Here is a 25,849-nt window from a genome sequence, read left to right as displayed (position 1 = left end):
TTGCAATTTACATGAAAGAATGCTGTCACCTGCTCACAGATCCTTCATAACAGTTAATATCCTAATATTACTATTATGACACAAACCTTTTTAATAATTAAAGCTGAGATGTGATCAGTATGCTCTAAAGACAGGTATAATATTGATAAAATATAGAGTGAGAGTTATGATTTCACAGCACTACAAAGAAATTTTTTTTTTTGAGGAAGATTAGCCCTGAGCTAACATCTGCTGCCAATCCTCCTCTTTTTGCTAAGGCAGACTGGCCCTGAGCTAACCTCTGTGCCCATCTTCCTTTACTTTATATGTGGGATACCTACCACAGCATGGCTTGCCAGGCGGTGCCATGTCTGCACCTGGGATCTGAACTGGTGAACCCCGGGCGCCGAAGTGGAATGTGTGCACTTAACCGCTGCACCGCTGGGCTGGACCCAAGAAATTCTTTATTAAAGAGAAGAAGATACATGCTAATACATCAAAACAAACAAAAAAATGTTACCGGTGTATACCTAATAAGTGAGCAGGATGGATTTGCTAATGTGCGAGAGCCTAACTGAGGACAAAACATTTAATGTGACCACCTTACTAAGTCTACCTTACTAATAACCTTTTGGCTAGGGGGCTATTTAATACCTCATAGTCAGAGTTCCACATTATAATTTAAAATAAATTGATACCCAGCCTCATAGAATTGCAGCAAGAAGCAAACACACACATCAAGAAATAATAGAGAAGGTCGAGTAATCTTACATTCTAGTTCTTGGTAGAGTTACAGCTAAATGACCCTGTCAGATAATTATCTTTTATTCCTCCAAGTATCTCTTAGTGCTGAATAACCCTGTCAGGTTAAATCTATTAGTTATATACAACTAACCAGCCCATTCAGTTTACGTCAATTTTATCTGGTTCTATCTAGAAATGAGAAATTCTTACTGTCCAACTACATCCTTAAATCAACTCTAAACCAGGGCTACAGGCTTTACTCATGGACCAGGGTTTTGTAGTGAGGCAAAAAGCAAAGTGTACCAAGAGCCACAAGTGGGGCTCTGAGAGCTGCTTCTGTAGCAAGAGACTCACCGTGCACGTGCACATTTGCAGTCACCATGACTTGTGCAAACAGTCTCACGGTGCACCTGTCTAAATAGACTCGCTTTGCACTTGTGCGAGTTGCTTAAGTTATCCAGTCTCAATTTCCCAGTCAACAAAATGTATGAACCAGATGAAGTCATAAAGAACTTAATGTTTTTCTTCTAAGTATATTCTGTCAAGAACTGTGAAGGGTCTGAGATTTTCTCCAACTTTCAAATTAACAGGTTACCTGCCCCAGTTTCATGGATGTTGGCAGACATGAGACTCCTAGGTCAGAGACAAAGGACTTTATTATTAACACCAGAGCAAGTAGCATGAGCTTCAAGTTCCTGTGAGGTGCCCTTGCACCCAAAGTCCCATGGGGTCAACAAGAAGGGTCCAAGTCATGCTATATACAACAGGTTTGTGTTATATTTGAAGAACCCTATGTTTAGGGAATCCAAATCTTTTATTATGGGTGTAAGCAAATCTGTCTGCCCTCTGCTCCAGAAAGAGATATTATTTTTATCATACTGAACAGTAAGACAGCTTGTCCTCTGCTCCAGCAGGAGGCACTATCTCTATCTTCCAAGGCTATTCACTATACAAATGTCCTCGAAAAGATAACCCAGAATAAAGGCCATCAGTGCCCCTGCTGGCAAGATGTGCAGAAGCATGAGAGGCCCATGCAGAATTGCATCCCAACATCCTCTAAACAATTCAGGTATTATCAATTTCTTTCATTGTAACTGACTTAAGCTTGGATCCACACTGAGTATGATGAATGGATTTCTAATTAATGACTACAGCAATTTTTTCTAGTATCCTTACGAAAATCAAGGTTTTTTTTTTTTTAATATGGAAAGCAAGGTTCTTTGCAGATTTCAATTCTGATTCTTAGATAGTACTCAACAATCTTGAACACATTTACTCAAGATCAGAAATAAATCTTACCCAACTTCTCAATAGTAATTTGACTACAAATACTGCATTCAATTCATACTGCATTCAACTCATATCAACTTGTATAACAGACACCGTTAGTTTGCATAATGGACACTGTTAGTTCTTATCCAGCATTCACCCTCCTCTCTTCCTTCCCAGTAGCTCCCCCAATTCCTGATTTGGTTTAGCTATTTAGTTATCCATACCTTGTGGCTCAGGGATGGCTCATCCCATTTCTAGTCCCAAGGGTACACTTTTTTTTTTTCTTAGAGTAGTTTTAGGTTCACAGCAAAACTGAGCAGAGAGTATAGAGAGTTCCCGTATACTCCCAGCCCCACACATGCACAGCCTCCCGCATATTTGTTAGAAATATAAATTCCTGAGGCTGGTGCCAAACTTACTGAACCATAAACTCTGGGGTAAGACACAGCAATCTATCTTTTAACAAGCTTTCCAGGTGATTCTCATGCACACTAACATCACTAAAGTACATTAAAGTTTGAGAATAAGGACACTAAGTGAATCAGTTCATGAAAATTCCCTGGCTATTATTATCGGTCCCTAACTGGCTTAACAGACTGAAAGAAAGGAAGTATATTCTAGGCCTAGGGAAACGTATCTTTCTCTCCTCGGCCAGATTTGAATAAGGGACATTTTCCTAGGTGCTTCTGAAAGCCATCTTATAACCATGAAGAGGACTAGCATTGGCTTGAAGCCAATGTGGTCAAGATTTGGAAAGAACTTCTGACCTTGGTAATATTACTGAGCCACTAAATCAACAAACTATAAACTGTTACTTATCTATGAACTTTCCTGTTACTACAAGTTAATAAATTTCCTTATTGGTTAGCCTGTATAAGCTGGCTTAATTTTACTTGCAGCCCAAAATATCCTGATTAAAACAATTTATTTGTAAAGTTCCTATCTGCCTTAATGTTTATGTTTATTTTAGATAGATTTAAGCACATAATATGTAAACATTTCTCTTTAACAAAATATACTACAAATAAAGTCAAAAGCCAAATGGTAGAATGATGAAAAATATTTAGAAAACATACGACAGACAAACGGTTAATAACCCATTATATAAAAAACTCCTACAAATTGAAAAGAAAAAGATTGGGAAAGCATCCTAAGGCTAAAAATAGATAATATGATGATGAAAAAATATAAAAAGTCAATAAACATATGAAAAAAAGTGAAATGCAAATTTAAACAGTAACATACCATTTCCAAACTGACAAACTAGCAACAAATTCTAAAAGATCACTAACATTCAGTGCTCAAAAGCATGTTCAGAAACTAACATTCTCACACCTTGCTGATGGAGTTTAACTCGCTAGAAACTTCTGGAAAGCAATCTGACAACATCTACTAAAATCTTTTTTTTTTTGAATTTTTTTTTTTTGAGGAAGATTAGCCCTGAGCTAACATGTGCTGCCAATCCTCCTCTTTTTGCTAAGGAAGACTGGCCCTGAGCTAATATCCGTGCCCATCTTCCTCTACTTTATATGTAGGACACCTGCCACAGCATGGCTTGCCAAGCAGTGCCATGTCCACATCTGGGATCGGAACTGGTGAACCCTGGGCCGCTGAAGCAGAACATGAGAACTCAACCGCTGCGCCATGCGCCAGCCCTACTAAAATCTTACATGCACTTATCTCTGGCCTGCCAATTCTAGCTTAAAACTGTAACCTACAGAAATAAAAATACTTTAAGGAGATAGATTGATAGATATTCATCGAAATATTCCTTTTAATAGAAAACAGCAATAACCTGACTATCCATCAAAAGGAAAAGGGCTGAATTATTAGGGTATCCATATTCCAGAATAATAAACAGCTACTACTAAGAATGAGTTAAATCTCCATATGTTGCACTAGACTCTAGCAACTAGAGGGATGGGCAGAAAATACTGACGGATGTGAAATACAGTTGCAGAACACCACATACAATATGATCTGATCTTGTACATGAGATATATGTAGATATTTATATGTCTAAATGGGCACAGAGAGAGACATGGGAGAATAAACACCTACGTACTATCCTTGGGAAAAGGACTGAAAGAAAGATGAAGCAATCTATTAATTACTTCATCATGTTCTTCTGAAGTTTTTGCCTTATGTGGCATCTATGACTTCAGTAATTAAAACAGATCATCAATAAGATATAAACATTAACAAATGTTATTTAAGATGAATTCATGATCCAAATTAACAACATAGTCTACCTAAAAATCAGTGAAATTTCAATACATAACATTTAAAAGAAATATATTTTAATATCTATACCTTCTCTAATGATAATTTATGCTAGATGATTTATGGCTTTTCAATGCCAAATATAAATATGTGTCTAGATCTATATGAAAGACATATTGCTATTTGGTCAACAGAAATATTTTACCTGGATAGTTATATTACTTGTATTACTCATTCTACAAGGATAATAACATAGATGGAAGGTCAGCAATTTTGATTATCAAACAGTTCTATTATCTTTCTTATTTTAATAAATAGGTATAACCATACTTCCTAATAAAATTTCTTGTATTTGTAAGCTTTAATTTCATTTATATGCATTATTCATTTTTAAAGCTTTCTATTTACTTGCAATTTATTCTCATAATTACTCGTTCTTTATATTCTTACAATTAACTTATCAAAAATATTACACAAAGGAACATACTTTGTTCCCTCATAAACCAAAATTTTGACATATCATCAAGCTTTTATAATCTGTTATTACTGTGCAAGTTTTAGCTCTCATTTATTCTACTTCTTACTAATTTAGTTTTTAACAACATGGGTGGCATTATCCTTACAGATAAAGCAGGCAAGTTCTAAGTGGAGGCTAAATGCCACTGAATGTGTTCCTGTTAAGCTATCTGTCCACATTAATGGGGACAAACAAGTTGAGAGCTGGATTGATAAGAGGAGAATGAATCTGAGTGTGCCGAGGCAAGAACGAATAGATCCACACAGGACTTAAGAGGTCAAAGATAAAATCCATCTATTTCCCAATTCACACAATTGATTTTGGACATGCTGAGTTTGAGGTTCCAGGCACCAACACAGAGTGTACCTAGTAAGTTAAGTGAGAGTGAACTTTCCTAAAGTGTTCTAAAGACAAAGGTCGTCTTGAGACTACTTCTTTCCACTCTTGGGTCAGGGTCACAAAATACAAGTAAGCCTGTCTCAAAGCAGTCCTCAAACTAGCAGATTTTACCTGTGTGCTTCAATTCCTCAGGTCCACAGCATCAGAACCCTCATCTCCAGTCTCATTCAACAGAGGCCCTCCGCCTTCCTGAGGTCTGCATGGCAATGAGTAGAGGGAAAGATGTCCCCCAGGACACCTGGGTCATATTGCTGGGCTGCCTGTTGCTCTGATCACACTGTGATTGCCCGGCTTCGCATGTTCTGGGCAAACGTATGGGGTTAGTGTCTAGGCAGTACTCCTCAAGGGTTAAAGCGTCAAAAATACCCATCAAGTCACTAATAATTGCAATACATCACTTTCACAGAATAACTGTCTCACACATGGATAAAGCATTCACATGTATTCTCTTTTCTTTGCCAGCTCCAGTGACTCTGGGTCACTATGTGGTTTTCTATCCTGACAACACTTGAAAGACTCAAAATGCAACATTTTCCCAGGTTCCAGTAAACATGCAATCATTTTTGAATATTTGCTTGAGGACATACATATTATTTGTTTCACTTAAAGCAAACTGTAACTTGACATGTGTGTGGCAAACAAAACCCAACCCACTCAGCTTAAAAGTCCTCTTAGAAGATTTTGCCATACTAGTACTTATCCTCAGTTGTAACAAGTTCATCAATTTTGTACAGTGATCAGAATTTGCTAGCAAGCCTACTTAGAATTCAGGGTACACCAGATGACAAAAGTACTCTGCTAACCATTTTTATGCATAAGAACATTTAATTCTTCCAGCAGAGCTATGAAGAAGGTGATAGTATTGGTAGAAGATCAACCAGAATTATTAGGAAACGCAGGTTCAGGACAGTTATGTAATTTGTCGGGATACTTTTTAGGTATTAGTGTCAGAACCAGCACCCACACCATGTCAGTCAGACTTTAAAGTGAAAGAAGTTAAGCGATAGACATTGTCTCCTCTGAATAAGTCCAAAATATTCACAAAGGTAGTGACAAAATTACAAAGCTCTATGATAATTTAGAATGGTTAATTATGCTCTAAGTCCTATCAAAAAATGTAAGTGTGTAGTACACTCTGGTTATGCATGTATTACAAATGCTGACATCGAGACCATAAAATACAACTCTGCTGCAGCATAAATTTGATAAGGAACTAAGGCATTTATTTACTCTAATAAAATTAATAATTTCATTACCCATACTTTTTTTTTGCTAAATATCTAAGAGACATGGGGAAAGATTCAGATGATGGAGAGTCTCTTCAACAATTGTCCAGGAAGATTTAGCAGATGTCTCCTTTTTTCTAGAAGATGCTTTTGTGGGAAGTAGAGGCGTCCTCCAGCAGTGGCTTTAGGACCACAGTCAACATACTATGGTTGGTGCTCAATAAGGGACTAATACTGAAAATAATGATGTTTCTCTACGAGAGCAACACCCCCCACCGCCCCCAGACAGAGACTGAAAGAATCGGAACACTAGAACGAGAAATTTGTTCAAGCCCCTCATAGATGTACAAAATGTGATTTTCAATGTTAAAGGGTCCATCAGAGGCACAAACGGGTGAAGACAGGCCACTGACTGACAGTCCCCAGATCTTTCTCTTAATCTTCCCTACCTGCTCATCTCATTCAAAGCTACACAGGAAGTTGCCTACAAAGACTTCCAAACCTCGCCTAGAAGATGTACTGCAAGCACGCTCATCTTTCACAGCCAACTGGCCTGCTTGACGCCTTCCAGAGAACTAGCGGGGCACGTGAAGCCACTGCGTAACTAACGGCAACCACTTTCATTCGTCCCATCCTTTCAGAGGAGCCTCCAAACCTTTTCACGCAGAATGGCTCAAGCATTTCCACACTGTCCGCCCGCGGCCATGGCCTGTGGGTTCAGACGCGGAAGGTGCTGAACCAGTGTTTAAAGGCAGCAGGGTTTAGGTTGAGGCATTGCAAAGCCTCTGGGGCGTGAAGGGACTGAAGATACTAGAATAAACAAGGAGCTGGGCTGCTGCTAGGTTCCTGTCCTCTGCCCGGACGCTATGCTACCCAGTGCAAGTGTATTTACACCTGCAGTCTAACAGGAAGATACTTTCTATGCCCTGTTAATGTTTCTAATTAAAAAAAGGTTCTTAATGGTTTAATGTGTTGGAAATGTGTTAAAAACATGTTGCCCTTTGGCAGAGCTATTTTAGAATTAGAACACTCTAATTTTTCCTTGGTAAATAAACTTAGATTAAAAATAAATTATGTTCCATTCAATGAGGTCTTTGACCTGCATTCATTCTGAAAAACAGCCATTGTCAGATCTTAGACGAGCTCCCACCTGCCCCTGTGTGCCTGTGGGTCAGCTGTGTAAGTCCAAACATGTATTGTAACGCTGGCAACAGTTTTATACAGAAAAGACAAATCTGGATGTCCTTGATTTAGGAAGAAAACAAATGAGGTTTCGGCAGAGTTTAATTTCAGATCAGACTCATTCCAATCTGAATGTTTCTTTTTCTCTCACAAAAGGAATAAGAATAATATATAAATAGACACAGAGTGACCAGCCTTCAGTAGAATGTAGGAATCCACAGTTCAGGCTTCATGTAAGGCCCCCTTGTCAAGAAACCCGTCGTCACTAATTTTCCATATGTGAATCTCATTCAGGTGTATTTAAAATGAGTCACTCCAGTGTCACATTTAGCAAATACAGGGAATTAATATTTCAAAATGTGAAAATTCATCAGGGGAACCCTCACTTAAAATGGAGTCAGGAGGCCAGAAGAGGGAGCTCCCACACAGTACCACTCAAGGTCAATTACAGAAAAGATAGTCAATTACAGACGCCAACTGAAGTCCTCAACTAAAAAGAATTATTAATTACAGGAAGAAATGTACACTGCATCCCAAACAGAAATTGACTACCCCAGCAACTCAGCCAATGAGAAGCCACCACAACCCTGAACTCCTGCTTTTTCTCCAATGGACTGTCATTCAAAATGACCTCTCCCAATTTCCTCCTTTTTCCCTATAATGTTTATCTCCTTGACTGTTGTATTTGCCAATGGACAACCAAAGCAGAGACATCCTGAACTGCAGTTCTTTGGCTCTTCCTGAATCAACTTGTTTTGCTGGTAAAATAACTGGCTGTTTTATTTTCAAGGTCAAGAAAGCCAATATTAAGCTAAATCTTGTCAGATTTAGACTGGACCTGGTAGGACAGAGGGTGTGACTACATAAGCTGTCTAAGAGATGTTCTCAGGGAATATGATAAAAGACCACGTAGAATTTGAACCTTGTAGTTAGCAGAACGTTCCCCAGTCCAGGATGCTGGGCCTCCGCCCTGAAGGACTGTTGAGCCCTTGTTTGTGGATGCACGTGTCCATCAAAGCAGATGGCAAGGATGCAAGAGAGCTACACAAATACATCTGTTCTAGTGCAACAATTCAGCTGCCATCACAAAGGACACGAGATACACGAAAATGTACACCATAACGAGTTGGGCACAAACTCAATCTCTTACAGACCAAAGAGCACTGGAAGGTGAAGTGACTTGAAGAAGATGAAAAGTATGTTCCCTATCTTCTGTCACTGAAAGTACTACAGATAAGATAGCAATAACTGCATGTTAGCAAAGCAATTAAGAACAAAAATTAGGGGCCAGTCTGGTGGTGCAGTGGTTAAGTTCCCACGTTCCGCTTCGGCGGCCCGGGGTTCACCGGTTCGGATCCCAAGTGCAGACATGGCACCGCTCTGCAAACCATGCTGTGGTAGGCATCCCACATATAAAGCAGAGGAAGATGGGCACGGATGTGAGCTCAGGTCCAGTCGTCTTCCTCAGCAAAAAGAGGGGGATTGGCAATAGTTAGTTCAGGGCTAATCTTCCTCAAAAAAAAAAAGAACAAAAATTAATTTTAATGTAACACATGTTTGAAGCTCTTACAGTTATGTAAAAGGTTTTAACAACTCATATATAAAATAAATATACACTTCTATGCAAACAGCTATAAAAATTTACCCACCATAACTAGTTTAAAAGAATGGTACTGTATAAAGAAAACCCTCTGCTTTCTTATATAGCACGCTTTATTCTCAACAAACAGAGGCTGACTACTGATGGGAGACACCACCACTCATAGCATTTACTTGTACTGTGACTCTCTGGAGACATGGCAGTACTACCTGCTTTAGTAGGCAAGACTGCCATACGTCAGAGAGATGAAGCATTTCTAAACTCTGAAAATTATTAATTTAATTAAAAACTAAAGTCACTGCTTAAAGTATCAAACTAGTTTGCAAAGAATCACATAAACTAAGTATACACAGTACAATTATCAGAGTAATTAAAAAGGTGCAATCCCATATTTTATAATATGGGTGAAACTTGAGGACACTATGCAAAGTGGAATAAGCCAAACACAAAAGGACGAATTCTGTATGAGTTCTTTTACGTGAGGTACCTAGAGTAGTGAAATTCATAGAGACAGAAAGTAGAATGGTGCACACCAGGGCCTGCGAAGTGGGGAGAGCAGGGAGTTACTGTTTAATGGGTATAGCGTTTCAGTTTTGCAAGATGAAAAAGTTCTGGAGATTAGCTGAATGTACCTAACACTATTGAACTGTACTCCTAGAAATGGTTAAGATGGCAAATTTTGTATTATGTTATTTTACAATTAACATTAAAAAATAATCTAATAAAAAATCTCCTGCCCCTCCATTCTCTCTCTCTCTATTTTCCTTCACAGCATTTATATTATACATGCATAGATATATTTGTTTATTGCGTGTATACTTCCTCCCTCCACTAGCCCCAAGTACATCAGCCTGAAGGTAGGATCTTGCCTTTTTCTCCACCCTCAGGGCCTGGAACAGAGCTTTGTAAATACAGGTGCTCAATAAATATCTTATAAGCACATTTTTAAAAGCTACAATCATCTCTTTTTTCAAAGATTTTTAGTTATCTTAATTCTAAAGAATGCATTTCAGCTGAGCTTTTTCTTTTATTCTCACCCATCTTAATTGTTAAGTCATAAGTTTATCATCATCCTTCTTTAGCTCCTGGGGCCAGTTATTAGCTAGCCACTTAACCACAGTTAAACAATAACTAGGATACATAAAGAGTAATATCCCAAAATAAAACACATAAGAAGTCCACCGTGAAAATTAATCTAGCAGCATCACCTGTTTCTCTTTTTCAAGTACTTACCACTTAATGGGTTATTATATATAGGCTGCACATACTTATAAGAATGTAAGATATAATAGAAAACACAAACTAAATTGCATTTTGCTTAACTGGATACTGAAGTAATTTCAGCTCTCTGGGGTTACCCAACTGGAGCTGAACTGCAGAGCTGGAAAATAACTGGATATATATATACATCTTGAAAACAGCTCCTGACTATAATCACTTTTTTTAAATACCCCATATAGACAGACCATTTTATCATCTGTAAAATGCTTTGACAGATAATATCTAACCTGATCTTCAAAAACACCTCAGATATTGTCTGGGCAGTTGTCTCTGCCCCTATTTAGAGACGAAGAGGTGGACCCAGAGAAGCTAAGGGATTTGATCGAGGTCGCATGTGGACAGCCTGTGCATATATTTGAAAATAATTTGCAGAAGCACAAGAAGAGCTCTGGAAGCACACTACAACACAATTCCTGAAAGAGATCTGCCCAGGTAATGAGACTGTGTCTACAAGCTACACGTGAAAATCAATTCCATTGCACAGCAATGGGCAATAAATAGTGATCTGGCCATTTTAATGCAAGAAGTGAAATGCAGTTTCATGGGTGTCACCAAAACACGATCAGATTGGTTTCACTGGTGCAGCACAGAAATGAAAACAGAGAGCTTGTCCAAGAGAAACAGATTTCACAGAAGAAATGAGAGAATGATGCCTGTCATAAATGCAGTGCTCAATTGCAGGGAATTCTGTGAGCCCATAATATACTACAGCGGTCCTCAGATTTTCAGTTTACCAGATAAATAATATTCCTAAAACACTAAGGCAATAAAATCAGGTTGCCAACATCTAATTCTTTTGAATGAAAATGTTAAAAGATCAAAAATTTTTAATAGCAGTTAGCTTTTTTCTTTTTAAAGATTGGCACTTGAGCTAACAATTGTTGCCAATCTTTTTTTTTCTGCTGTTTCTCCCCAAATCCCCCCAGTACATAGTTGTATATTATTAGTTGTGGGCCTTCCTATTGTGATACGTGGGATGCCACCTCAGCATGGCCTGACGAGTGGTGCCATGTCCACGCCCAGAATCTGAACCAGTGAAACCCTGGGCTGCTGAAGCGGAGCGCACAAACTTAACCACTCGGCCATGGGACTGGCCCCCAGCAGTTAGCTTTTATCAACTACTTGCTGTATGTAAGGTTCTTTTCTAGGTGCCTTATATGCAAGAGCACATTAAGGCTTCACAGCCACACTACGAGATATATCCCCTGTTTTCTAGATAAGGCAACAGCAGCTCAGAGAACATACCCACACTCACATGCACAGCTCCGGGCAGAGTCAGAACTCAAACCCAGGCAGCCTGGTCCCACAGCCTGTGTTCTCCACTGCTGACTCTGGCTCTAACACCCACCAGAATTATCATTTCAAAAAAAGGTTATTTTAGCACAAAAGCCCGGCAGAAAATCTCAGAATAGGAGTCAGTCCCTGAAGTTTAATCTATTCAGCAGGATTAAAAACTCACTATTTTTCCCCTTTTGCTCCAGTTTTTGCAAACATCATCACAGACCTCCAGTGGCCTGCAGAGGAGAAGCATGATTATGGAGTATTTGGACAAGAATAAAATAAAAGTGAAACTCAAAGGCTTTCGGGGTGAAACAGATGACGGAGTACTTCATTAGACAGAGAACACCACGTGAACCATAGGATTTTCATGTTGAAGAGATCTTCAGGGGCAACCAGCACCGCCTCTTCTGAAGACGAGGCCTTCCATAAAGTCCAGTTCTGCTTGGACGGATCAGCCGCTGGAAACTCACTATTCATGCCTCAGTTCTTGTTACATTTGCACAGAAACCCTGTTCTTCCTCAGTGCTTTTCTCAGTTCTTTCCATCATTCCTCAATGGTCAAGCAAGGTTCCAGAACCTTTCCTAGCCTAGTTGCTTTCCCTTGAGCACAGTCTGTTTTGTGCTCCCTCTTTTAAAACACGGGACCCAGAAACAAATGCGATAATTACAGGGAGACTAAGACTATCACCTCCTTCAACACAGGCATTTTGCTTTCTTAATGCAATCTAGGATTATATTAGAGGTTTTCTTCGGGTGGAGGAGGGTGAGGCAATGGCATTTCAGATTGATTAATATAATTCATATTGTAGATTTGTGTGCATTTAAACCAAATCCTCAAGCTTTTTTTTTTTCTATATACGCTGCTGCTAACTATTTTTACTTTAATTTCATACTAGTACTCTTGGCTTTTTAAGTCACCCAGGATAAATGTAGCATTATTCCCACTACATGTGATCCTATTAGGTTCATCCACTGTTAAAGCCTGGCCAAGGACATTTTCCATCTACTTTGTGGAATGCCTGGAGTCTCTCCCAGGTTATGAGATCTATGAATTGCCCTTTATGAACCTGAATGCTCACAAACCTTCTGAGTAACATTCTGGGACCACCATCAAATTTTCAGTCTATAGTTTACAGCACTTGTCTTCTTTTAACTCAGTCCTGCTTCCCACAAGTTCCCACTTCTCACCAACAGCAGTCACCAGGCTTATCTGCAGATTTTCTCAAAAGCCTCAAGCCAGGAAAGGGGGAAACTATATTTCTTCATCCAGTTAAGTCTCATGGGACGTCACTTCCTCAGCCAACCAACACGCCTTCCCTCTTCTTTCTAACTGTGTCTCTTCTCACCTAACAGACTTCTATTTCGCAAGACTGATTTGCCCACTACAAGTGTTTCAAAAATGTTTAATGCCAGTGGGCGACATACTGGGAACACTGTTGACTGCAGCAAGCAAATGTAAGAGTAAAACGAGCGCTTTATCATCAGCTTCCTTGCTCAAGTGAGGTGTAACGCCATGGCCAAAACAGGATGCCTCAAAATAACACTGAAGAGGAATAACAGTAAACTCACTGCTGACAGAGCATGCTTAGAGGAGGATGGCAGATCACGTGGGCTTCTATTTCCCCACCTGTAATCAGGGGAGCACAGTGTCTGCCCTGGGTACTTCACAAGGCAGTTATAAAATAAGTAACAGACCCAAAAATAATCCTACGTCAATCAATACTGCAATATTATGTAGTATTATACATACTATTGTTTGCATTACAACACATGATAAGATAATATAAGAAGTTATTTCACAAAATGGAAGGGAAATTTTATTAAATGAAAGAAAGAGTGGAGGTAGTATGGTTTAAAGAAGTGAAGAAGAGAAAGGATTATGAAACTCGTTTCTCCTTAGAACCACCCACCAGGGCTGTGGACATCACCAGCCCAGAACAGCAGTCCTTATTCAGAGACTCTGCACTGAGGACAACGTGAGCACAGGGGTGTGGTGTCTGGGAAACAGACCCAGCGTTGGCTAAAACAGGCCCGTCATTGCACTCAGTAGCAGAAAAAAGGTACCCCTGAATAAAAAAGGTGCCCGTTCCCTTTTCTAATGAAAATTTTTTTAAAAAAACAAAAAAACAGGGCCCGGCCCAGTGGTGCAGTGTGTTAAGTTCGCAAGTTCCACTTTGGAGGCCTGGGGTTCGCCGGTTCGGATCCCCGGTGCAGACATGGCACCGCTTGGCAAGCCATGCTGTGGCAGGCGTCCCACATACAAAGTAGAGGAGGATGGGCACGGATGTTAGCTCAGGGCTAATCTTCCTCAAAAAAAAAATAAATAAATAAATAAAATTAAAAAAACCAAAATTTTTCTATGAGTTTTTAACCTGTGGAAATAGTTTACTGTAAATTATGAAGAAACAATGAAACAGCTACAACTGTTACGCTTTAATCATTTCTCCTATGAGACAGGGTCAGACTATGCTCTGAGTACTTTTAAAACTTAAAAAAAAAAAAAAGAAACATATTGATAAATGTCTTCTTAAATAATTCTGTCTGAAGAATCAATTAAGTCCATAAAAACGTATGGAATCTCCTCACCTCAGCCCACAGTTCAATATAGGGATTGTGCATTTAAATGATGAATGGACACTATAGCATCCCAATATACCATTTCTCTCTGCTCCCTACCCAAGGGCAGCCCTGTGGAAACAACACTATAAGCCCTCATGGGAGCCTTCTTTAGGTTTTGATTTTTCTAAGACTACGTTTCTCTCTCCATCAACCCTCCTTTTACTTAAGCTGCAGAACGAGTTCAGCACAGTCGATCAGAACTTGATAATCTAAACTTAAAGACTGCATGAAGCTCACAAATCACCTGTGCTTACTTTACAAATGGGCCCCATGTCATTGGCAAGCAGCCCCTCCATTAAATATCCATCAATAAAAACACAGCTCTAAAGCTATCTCTAAGCTGGAATCTATTATTCCAAAGCCCCTCCAGGCTACAAGCACATTAACTGTGAAGATAAAACAAAGGGATCAGGATGAGAGCATCTGACCTATGAGCAGACAGCATTAAAGTGACAGTTCCTGTCAACTTTAGGGATAATTCAATATGAACTATGTGATACTCATGGAAGGTGTAAATTAAAAATAGGAAACAGGGGCCGGCCTGGTGGCGCAGTGGTTAAGTTGGCACATTCTGCTTCGGTGGCCTGGGGGTCGCTGGTTGGGAACCTGGGTGTGGATGTGGCACCGCTTGTCAAGCCATGCTGTGGTAGGTGTCCCACATATAAAGTAGAGGAAGATGGGCACGGATGTTAGCTCAGGGCCAGTCTTCCTCAGCAAAAAGAGGAGGATTGGCAGCAAATGTTAGCTCAGGCCTAATCTTCAACCAAAAAAAAAAAAAAAAAAAGAATAGGAAACATAGGGGTGGAGGTCTCCTGAGAGATACCAAGCCTTGAGGTCCTGAAGTCCATAGGGCTACTGTTCACAGGTGGAGGGAATTTTTTTGTGCCTGTACAGATTCTGACAGAGCTGAGGGAAGCCTGCTGGCCACTCGACAGACACCAGTGCTGCAGGTCAATGCCCAGAACCAGGACAGTTAGTTCCAGGTTTCCCATACTCACCGGCACACTTTGTTCTTGTTCTGAGAGCTGGCCCAGGAGATCCAGTACCACCCTCCCCGGGCCTGGTGAGGAGCACACTGATCTCATACTCTGTATCAGGGTCAAGGTGCCCAATTTTATAACTCGTGGAATCCACTGGCTGCCGGTCATTCCAGCTCCCACTTGCTGTGCAGTACTCTACCTCTCGGGCGACAATGGGCCCATCCCCATTGATGGAGTTGGCGTTGAGCTGTATCCACAGGTAGGTCGCCCCTACAGAGGCAAGCTGAGGTGGGGCAATGGGAACAGGTGGTTCTGAAAGGCAAAGCAGAGAGCCATGTTTCAGACATTTTGGTCTTCAGTTTAGAAGAGCTAAGTACATCAATTATTAAAACACAGAAGACATTAAAATTGCAGGAACGAATTGATGAGAATGGTTTTGTTCAGGTTAATAATAAAAAGCATACTGATAAAGATTTTCACAATGTTCAGATTTGTGAAATAAATCATCTTTAAAACCCAAGCTTGCAGGGCCAGCCCAGTGGCGTGGTTGGCGCACTCTGCTTCAGTGGCCCTGGTTCGTCAGCCCGGATCCCAGGCATGGACCCACCCACCCATGCTGAGGCAGGCATCCCACATATAAAATAGAGGAAGATGGGCACAGATGCTAGCTCAGGGCCAATCTTCCTCAGCAAAAAGAGGAGGATTGGCAGCAGATGTTAGCTCAGGGCTAATCTTCCTCACCAAAAAAATAAGAAAAATAAATAAATAAACATTTAAAAACCTAAGCTTGCTCAAGTAAATATACCCCCAATTTCCTTGGAGGACAGAATTCATTTTTCTTTGGCAGCTACATAAACATCAAAAGATTTTTTTTTCCCCACTAAAAGTAACTTGCTAAATCTCTCTCAAGTGGTAGTATTTAAGCTCTAGGAGGCACTCTGCTGTTGTCAACCCCCTTATTGGGAATGTCTTCAAAATCATCAAAGGTACTAGTTATATCATTAAATTCAGTTTCCTCATATTTATGTTCCAAAAATATCATCACTTTAAAAATATGGCCAAAATTATAGTTTATCTCATCATAAATGCATTTCCAGGATGACTCGTTTCCCAAAAAAACTATCACAGTGGGCTCATTCAGCTCCAGGAGAAGTGAGCAGTCTGGATAATAAAGTCCACCACTGCTACTGTTCAGGGAACTTCCAGTAATGAGTCTTATTAAAGCAGCAAACGGAAAGAAAGCTCTGATGCTCAGCACAAGCTACGCCCAGCTTGATAAGACTCTAAGCAATCAACAGCAAACATTCTTAACAACCCAAGAAAGTCTCTCTCATTGTTTAAAACCTGACACTGACTTTTTCCAGATCATTGTCTGAGAAGAGAGAGAGAGACACCATTGTTTTAAATAGTATTCCCAGTGCATTGGTTAGGCGCTAGCTGAGTGGCTCACTAGGCATCACATAAAGCATTCCATATGCCAGCGTCAACGTGAGTGGCACCACACAGGATATTAGGAAATAATTGTATGAAGAACATATTTCCATCTTAATGAATCTCCAACTGAGAAAAACATAAGATCTAGTGATTTTTTTCAAGAATGCTTCCGCAGGTAGTTTGTTCCTTTTGGGTGTGTTCTGTTTTTAACTCCTCATTTAGCTCATATGAATGCATGGAAAATAAAGTCTGCTACGTTCTATCACTGGCATCTGCTGGCTTGCACGCTGCTTCTTCTGTGCTTGCCATGGCAACACAGCCACTTGATCACAGTCATGTTTCCTGCTGAACTGGACCTCAGAGCATCTACATCTGACCTTGGCCCCCGAGACGATACCAGGTGGGTCCCGAGACCAACTAAGAAACCAGTAACATTAGTTGCTGGGATGGAATGTCTTTGTTCTTTTCTGTATCCAAGGTATGATGAGTCATACCAACGTTTTTAAATAGCTGGGGAAATCTCAATAAACTGAGTAAAAATAAGACTCTTAAGGATGAATTATGTTTGGGGGACTATAAATTTAGTGTAAATTTACTAAAATATTGTTCCCATTGTTTATAAACTACAACTTTATGGTAGCTCTTCATTTCTTTAAATAGTTCTGATGCAACTCATAATGATTTAACATCAATTTATATCATTAGGCAAATCGATTCCTTGAACCAAGACATGAAATGGGTCTCTTATACGATATCCTAAGGCATTTATGCAGCCAGGCTGAAAGAGTAGTTAATTACTTTGAAGTTGCAAATGCTAGCAAGGGTTGCTGAACTGCCATTCAAAATACAACTCATGGGCAAGGCCACAAGGTTTAGTGAGCAAACCAATTCATTTACAACTTTGTTACTAGTATCCTGAAATAGACATGACTTTAATGTTTGTTTGTCCTGAGAATATTTTCTCTATTTATTCCCTACTAAGAAAAGTATCAAACTTGTTAAATCAAATGAAAGATTCAACTACAACCTGGAAATAATTGAGACAGACATTCAAAGGACTTTTGAGGTGCTGGAAGAATCAGTATTATAACAACTCAATATCTAAATTTTGAATAAACTTTCCCAAAGTGAAGGAAGGAAGGAACTCAATCTATACTAAGTGATGTGAAGGAAGGAAGGAACTCAATCTATACTAAGTGATAAAAAGCAATTTAAAAAATTTAATTCAAGCAGAAGTGAAAGGACACCATAAAAGTAATTCTAAATGAAGCCAGCAATGATGAAATTTATATACATAGAGATACATACACGTACATCTAATTGATACATATATATGAATGTCTAATATATATCTCATATAATTAAATGTTATTGATACATATGCATACATACATGCACTGTGGAGTTTATATGAAATATTTTTATGTCCTTGATTACCAAAAGCAGTAGTAGACATGAATAAGAACAGAGTGATGGTTAAAACATGACTTGGGCTTCATTTGGGGGCTGGCACCAAGTCATTGTGTGACCTTGTGAAAGTTACAAACTCTATGGACTTCAGTTTTTCCCATTTTTAAAAAATTTGCACTCCAAATATTACATGTATGTAAAAAGTATTAAATTATATACAGGTGGCTAAAAAAATGTCATTGTATATTTTAAAGTAATTATCTTAAGGTAGTACTTCATTAAAGATAACATGCTAGATTCTACTAGCATGTTACCTTTAAAAATGAAACATATGAAAAATATGGCTATAAAATTCTAAGTGGAAGAAAATTCAAATTTCCAATCTGAGCCATAACTGCAAGCCAGTTGTCACTGGCTTTGGCAGTGTACAGGGATGGAAAGAGGTGCCTGGACATTTTTATCACCATGAGCCAAGCTATCTCTACACTCTCACGAGACAGGGAAATGTGCTGCATAAACGTGAATAAAAATCCATTCATTCTTTGTGTTCATGCTTGTTCTGGAAGGCTTATTTCTGATTTACTTATAGCTCCCAACAAACAGATTTTTCCACAGAGGCGATTTTTAGAGAAGTTACTAGGATTTGCATCCTGCTGTTCATGGAGCAGAATGCCTCAAGAACACGGGCACCAGCAGGTCATGATGAAGCACTGTAGCAATGATAAATCAGAAGACAGAACACAATCACAAAGAACTGAACCAAGATGAAAACTAAGTCATAACCCATTCTTCACAGAAATAGAACAAAGAATCCTAAAATTCATATGGAACAAAAGATCCCGAATAGCTAAAGCAATCCTGAGAAAAAAGAACAAAGTTGGAGGCATCACAATCCCAGACTTCAAAATGTACTACAAAGCTACAGTAATCAAAACAGCATGGTACAGGTACAAAAAGAGACACACTGATGAATGGAACATAATTGAAAGCCCCGAAATAAAAGCTCTTATGTATGGACAGCTTCAACAAAAGAGCCATGAACATACGATGGAGAAACGAAAGTCTCTTTAATAAACGGTGCTGGGAAAACTGGACAGCCACATGAAAAAGAATGAAAGTAGACCATTATCTTACACCATACACAAAAATAGACTCAAAATAGATTAAAGACTTGAAGGTAAGACATGAAACCATAAAACTCCTAGAAGGAAATACAGGCAGTACACTCTTTGAAATTGGTCTTAGAAGCATATTTTTGAATACCATGTCTACTCAGGCAAGGGAAACAAAAGAAAAAATAAACAAACAGGACTTCATCAGACTAAAGAGGTTCTGCCAGGCTAAGGAAACTAGGATCAAAATGAAAAACATCCCACCAACTGGTGGGATATATTTGCCAATCATATATCCAAAAAGGAGTTAATCTCTAAAGTATATAAAGAACTCATACAACTTAACAACAAAATAAAAAACAACCCAATCAAAAAATGGGCAGAGGAAATGAACAGACATTTTTCCAAAGAAGATATACAGATAGCCAATAGGCACATGAAAAGATGTTCAACATTACTAATTATTAAGGAAATGTAAATCAAAACTACAATGAGATACCACCTTACATCTGTAAGAAAAGCTATAATTACCAAGACAAAAAATAACAAATGTTGGAGAGGATGTAGAGAAAAGGGAACTCTCATACACTACTGGCGGGAATGCAAACTGGTGAAGTCACTATGGAAAACAGTATGGAGATTTCTCAAAAAACTAAAAAGAGAAATAGGATATGACCCAGCTATCCCACTACTGGATATTTATCCACAGAACTTGAAATCAACAATACAAAGAGACTTATGCATCCCTATGTTCACTGCAGCATTATTCACAATAGCCAAGATGTGGAAGCAACCTAAGTGCCCATCAACTGATAAGTGGATAAAGAAGACGTGGTATACGTACACAATGGAATACTACTCAGCCACAAAAAAAGACAAAATTGTCCCATTTGCAACAACATGGATGGACCTTGAGGGTATCATATTAAGTGAAATAAGCGAGACAGAGAAAGACAAACACCATATAACTTCACTCATATGTGGAAGATAAACAAACACATGGAAAAAAAGAACAGATTAGTGGTTACCAGTGGGGAAAAGGGGAGGTGGGCATAAGGGATAAAGGGGCACATATATATATGGTGACTGAGTAATAATGATGTACAACTGAAATTTTACAATGTTATAAACTATTATGATGTCAGTAAAAAAAATCCCAGGGCCTTCCCAGTGGCACAGCAGTTAAGTTCACATGTTCCACTTCGGTGGCCTGGAGTTCACCAGTTTGGATCCCAGGTGCAGACCTATGCACCACTTATCAAGCCATGCTGTGGCAGGTGTCCCACATATAGAGTAGAGAAAAATGGGATCGGATGTCAGCTCAGGGCCAGTCTTCCTCAGCAAAAAGAGGAGGATTGGCAGCGGATGTTAACTCAGGGCTAATCTTCCTGAAAAAAAAAATCCAAGCCTCACCCCCCCAAAAGTTAAGTTGTAACCATAATAATAAAGAACTCAGCCCTAGGAACACTGAGGCAGATGCTCTAGTGGATTTGTTGGTAAATGGTGCCCATTTTCTGCATTCTGACTCCTCACTTCCCAGAGGGCCTTCTGCAGAGTAAGGTGTGCATAACTATGAAGAGTTTCAGTTTTCTTATAAATATTAAACTCAAACTCAAATACTAGCCAGGAAGGCTAGTTAAAGTTTCACTACAAACCAAAATTCATAAGAATCTGCGTGGCAAAATATCTCACTCAAGTTGACACTCCGAAGTGCGCTTCCTTACACAGGCCGGTAGTCACTGCAGTAGGTGGACGCTGCCCGGGGTAGGCTCACCAGCAGACCTGTCCTCTCATGAGCCACAGGTGACAGGACTAGCAGCAGTGACTCACAACGGAAGCATATGCCAAAAATAGGTTTTGTAACAAAGGCTATGGCCCCCAGGATTCTGATTCAATATGGGTATGGCGGGGGAGGGGAGAACGGGTGGGCAGGCATTTATATGTTTTAAAATTTGGAAAGGTAGTACTGACATGCATTCCTAAATGAAGCCCACTAATGTACTGGAGCAGAGAATGAGAATCACCTCGTCCCCCTCCTCCTCCCAACTAGGCCTGAAGAGGTGCTGGCTGCTTACTGTGTACACTGTTCGAAGTACCATTCATATACTGTTTGCAGTTGATCCTCCTGATAGCCCTATAGGGTAGGCAACATTATTACATCTTTTTTTTTTTTTTCTGGAGGCAGATTAGCCCTGAGCTAATATCCACTGCCAATTCTGCTTGTTTTGCTGAGGAACAATGGCCCTGAGCTAACACCCATGCCTATCTTCCTCTACTTATATGTGAGACACCTGCCACAGCATGGCTTGACAAGCAGTGTGCAGGTCCGTGCCTAGGATCAAAATTGGGGAACCCCGCCACCCGCCCCCGTGCCTGCTCCCGCCCCCAGCCCCAGAAGTGGAGCTTGCAAACTTAACTGCTACACCACCAGGCCAGCCCCAGTGTCTATTTTATACATGAGGAAACAGAAGCACAGAGGGAGTAAGCCACTGGCCCATGCCCACATAGCTAGTTCTGGGGTTTGAACCCTGCAGTCTTTCAAACTACCTGCATACAGAAAGCTGCTGACAAAAAGAATAGCACGTCCCAAAGAGATCAATGTGACGCTCCATATTTAACAAATCCGGGGAAAATATTTAAAAAGTAGCCATCATTCTATTCTCCTAGGATGAAACAGCAATTGCCTGTCACGAGTTGTCTAAAAATGCCTTATGGTATATCTAAAAGTCCAATTATTCTGTCTGCGACCGAAACTCTGCAGCCTACAAAAAAATAAAAATTACACCAGCCAAAAGAAACTTATTTCCCCTGCCTTTTCTTCCTCCTCCTCCGCCTTCCTGAATATAATGACTCAATCTTTCAGTCAAGCAAAATATAGTAATAGACCTAACTGCAGCATTATGAATGTTAACTCAGTGTTATCAATATGGCTTGTGTGATATGACTGAGCATTTTTATACTGACACTGCTTCATGTTATTAACCACCCCGCTATCATAAACACCCTGGCTGGTGAATATTTGCATTTTAAGTGATTTCTTATCATTAAAATTTTTCATTCCTTAAAAAAATTTACAGGTTGTAATCTTTGTATACAGAGTTGTCAGGAGAACTTGCCAAGAGTACATTCATTGTTTTGTATGCAACTAAACCAACATAAATAAATAGATTGTTTCAAAAATATTGCTCACATGCAGAATTTGAACTTAAAATGCAATCCATCAACATAGCCTGTTGCCAAACCACTGTTCAGAAACAGACAAGGATAAGTTTGAGCTTTAAACAAATAATGACTCACAACCATTTAACATGTCTATTTTAATAGACTATTTTGGGGTATAAAAATACATTAAATACCTTTAACTACCAGTTCTGCATAGTTTGATACTCCAACACCTCCTTCGGTGCGAATCATGCAGCGGTACTTTCCCGCATCTCGTTTTGTTGTGTTCACGACATTAAATGAAGCTATGAATCGCCGGGAATTAGTCACCTTGATTTCCTTCAGAGGAGCATCTCGGACGTCAATGCCCTGTGGAAATGAGGGTAGGGAGGACAAGAGGAAACAACATCAGCTGTCATATCACAACAGTAAGACACCTGATGGCATGTTATCGATGTTTCTTCCATCCAGATCTTGGTTTAGTCGTTTATTACCCACAGGGCGGGAAACTGAAATGCTGCCACGTTCAACACTTTCAAGATTGAAAGACGCAAAATTAAGTGTGCAGAAATGTCTTGTTTTGCCCCTTCAAGACATTAATTATGTTAAATTGGCTCAAGAAGAGAAGACAAAAAGCATATGGAAAAATTCCTTATTTTGCTCCAGAACTATTAACATTTGATCTTTTCATAACACTTTATCTTTGTTTTTATGCTTGGCTGGGAAAAAATTAATTCACACACTACCTTATAACTGAGCTCATTTTATGTATGAACAAACAAACAATTTATCAAGAATTACATTAAAAACCTAAGTAGGCATTAGCATATTCCCTATGGAACAGGGCTGAAGGACTAGTCAAAGCGTCATGACGCTCTCCCTGGACAAACAAAACCCAAGCAGTAGATGCTTAATATGACCTGATACTGAAATGCTACAAGAGAAAATCTTCTCCACATCCTACAGACCCAGGACGCCATACAGCAGGTTCCATCACTGGGGCACTTTGTCTTACACTATCCCTGACACACTCATAGTCTTTAGTTACACCTACTTGGAAATGCATCATATGTTTCTTGTAGTTTAAAGTCTCAAAAGAAGGCTACAAACTTCAATTCCATATATTTTTTCACAAGGATCAGGAAAGAGGCTCTCTTTAACATGTTATTTGCAACTATTAAGTAGCAAACAATGGGCACAGACCTTAAGGTTAACGCACAGCGCCAAACACTATGTCCATTTATTCACCCAGCTACCACTCTGGGGTGCCAACCACATGCTATCACTGTGTTGAGACACTAGGCTCAGAGTCGTGAACAAAAGAGTGGTTGCTGTGCTCACGGCACTTCAGTTAGTGGGAAGTCTAGGCTTGAAATAAGCACACAGTCACAAAGATGCCCAGGGTGGTAAAGGACAGAGCAGGCGGCTGGCAGAAATCACCATGCGGACCATCTTTAGATACGGCGGCCAAGGGAGGCCAGTTTGAAGAAGCGACATTGGAGCTGAGATCTGAAGGGTAAGTGGGAGCTAACCAGGCACAGGGGGAGGGAGGGAGAGAAAGCAGCACTGAAGTCCCAGGAAACGGTAGAGGAAGCCAGAGAGGGTTGGAAAGAGCTGAAAGCTTAGGATGGAATTAAGGCAGCCAGTGGGACTGGGGAGGCGGGCAAGCACCTGTGCATTCAGGGACTTGCAGGCTATATTAAAATGTACGTGTTTACAGGATGAAAATGTTAGGCTAAAAATAGTAAAACTCATCTGTATTACTTGGCGATTTATGTTACGCAGGCTTTTGGAAGCTTTTATGTGTGGTATTTTCTTTGGCGCTATGTCCTAATGGCCGAGTCTGGGAGTTAGACTGGCCAGGGTGCCCAACCTAACTGCAGTGACTTACCCTCCCAGAGCCTCCCTCTCCTCCTCTGTAATGAGGAGAGGATACAACTCACTTTCAGGGTAGCTGTGAGAATTCACGGATATCTGCAAGGACACTGGCATACTGCCTGGCACCACAGGTCCCCATCCGAATTCTGGACCAACTGAACGATGAGTTCAAGGAGAAAGGCAGATAGGCTGTCAAAATGCCACCTTCATTACTGATGAACCTGATTCTGAAGAATACGGCTGATGTGCAGAAACAATGGGGCTGCTAACACTGAAGCACGAATTAAACAGGCTCACCTACCCAGCCACAGGCCGCACAGAAAACCACAAGGCCTCCCATATGTTGGGTGGTGCTGTGAAACTCAAAGGATGGAGGAACAGAGCTCCTAGAGGGAGTTAGCTCCCGCAGAAGTGGTGGGGCTGTGCACACTCACAGTCTCCTTCCCAGGCAGCTCCCACTTGGGCCGAGAAAAGGCATCAGGAGTGCTACACTAGTACACTCCCTGCCACAGGGAAGGAAACATCAGGGGTGGGGAAAAAGAGTTCCACCAACATCATCTGTAGTATTATCTGTCAAAACAACCTTGTTAATAGCTCTGAAAGTCATAAATAAGAATATGAAGTTCCATATATATCTTATATGTCTTATGTGTCTTTTATTTTTAACTAAATCCCCTAAATTTGGTTTGACAGAGGGCACCAAGAAGCTAGAAAAACAAAACAAAGTCAATCTAGCGTTATTAATTACTACAACAGGAGAAAGCATTCCTCTCTGTATTCCATGCACTCAGTCTCCCATTCTCTCCCGAAATAACTAAATCGTCAATTCTACCACCAGGAGTAACATTAGACCTACTACTCTATAAAATTTTGTCTTTTTTCAAACTAAAAAAAAAATCTCATCTCTAGTTTTGAAAAAAAAAAATTAACCCCTAAAGGTAGATTTCATATCCATAGTATTTGTTTTGTTTACCAACAACAAAAGGGCTATCTACTTATTTATTTATTTACTTGTGGCATGAATCATGTAAGAATATACTTTTCTAGTAATCCTGTAATATTTTTCCTAATAGAATAAGCCTATCTCAAAAGAATGTTTATCCAAAAGAATTTTAAAGTATGCAATTATTGTTCCTTCACAACTGTTCAAGGCTGTACTAAGGACACGCAAGTTTAAAACAAACCTCCTTTCTGGATTCTTACATATGCTGAGAGGAGTATCAGTTCACAGTTGTCTTCAGGCCACAGATTTATCCTTTAAAATAAACAGCTTCAAACAAACAACTCTAATGAGTCACATGAACTCTTAGGAATGGGTCTTTCTTCTTAATCCCATGTATTTAATCACACAGAAAGTTAGATTCAGCTTCTTCAAGAGAAATGGTAGGCAGGAAGAAGAAACCTAGTGCTAACTAGCAATCATTTTAGCTTAGGATTGACACCAAATCATAAATATTGTTCAAATCTGCAGGCCATTTTGTATTTAATCATTTGTCTGTGCATGGATCTAAGCATTCACTCAACTAATACTTAGTAGAAATCTTTAACGA

At 39.7% G+C, this 25,849-nt stretch overlaps 1 protein-coding gene across 8 annotated transcripts in view; it reads right to left on the bottom strand.

Moving 5' to 3' along the window:
- Positions 1 to 25,849, bottom strand: part of PTPRM (protein tyrosine phosphatase receptor type M) — a 771,793-nt gene that overhangs the window by 388,929 nt on the left and 357,015 nt on the right. For all 8 annotated transcript variants that reach the window (XM_070629469.1, XM_070629471.1, XM_070629470.1 and 5 more), the window contains exons 6-7: positions 22,616 to 22,790; positions 15,322 to 15,615 (exon numbers count right to left, since the gene is read on the bottom strand). In XM_070629469.1, coding sequence (XP_070485570.1) covers positions 15,322 to 15,615; positions 22,616 to 22,790 — 469 coding nt within the window. The remainder of the gene's footprint in view (positions 1 to 15,321; positions 15,616 to 22,615; positions 22,791 to 25,849) is intronic.

The sequence above is a fragment of the Equus przewalskii genome, chromosome 7, assembly GCF_037783145.1.
Source record: "Equus przewalskii isolate Varuska chromosome 7, EquPr2, whole genome shotgun sequence".
NCBI lineage: Eukaryota > Metazoa > Chordata > Mammalia > Perissodactyla > Equidae > Equus > Equus przewalskii.
Note: the sequence above shows the minus strand (reverse complement) of the source record. Positions and strands in the feature narration are given on the sequence as shown.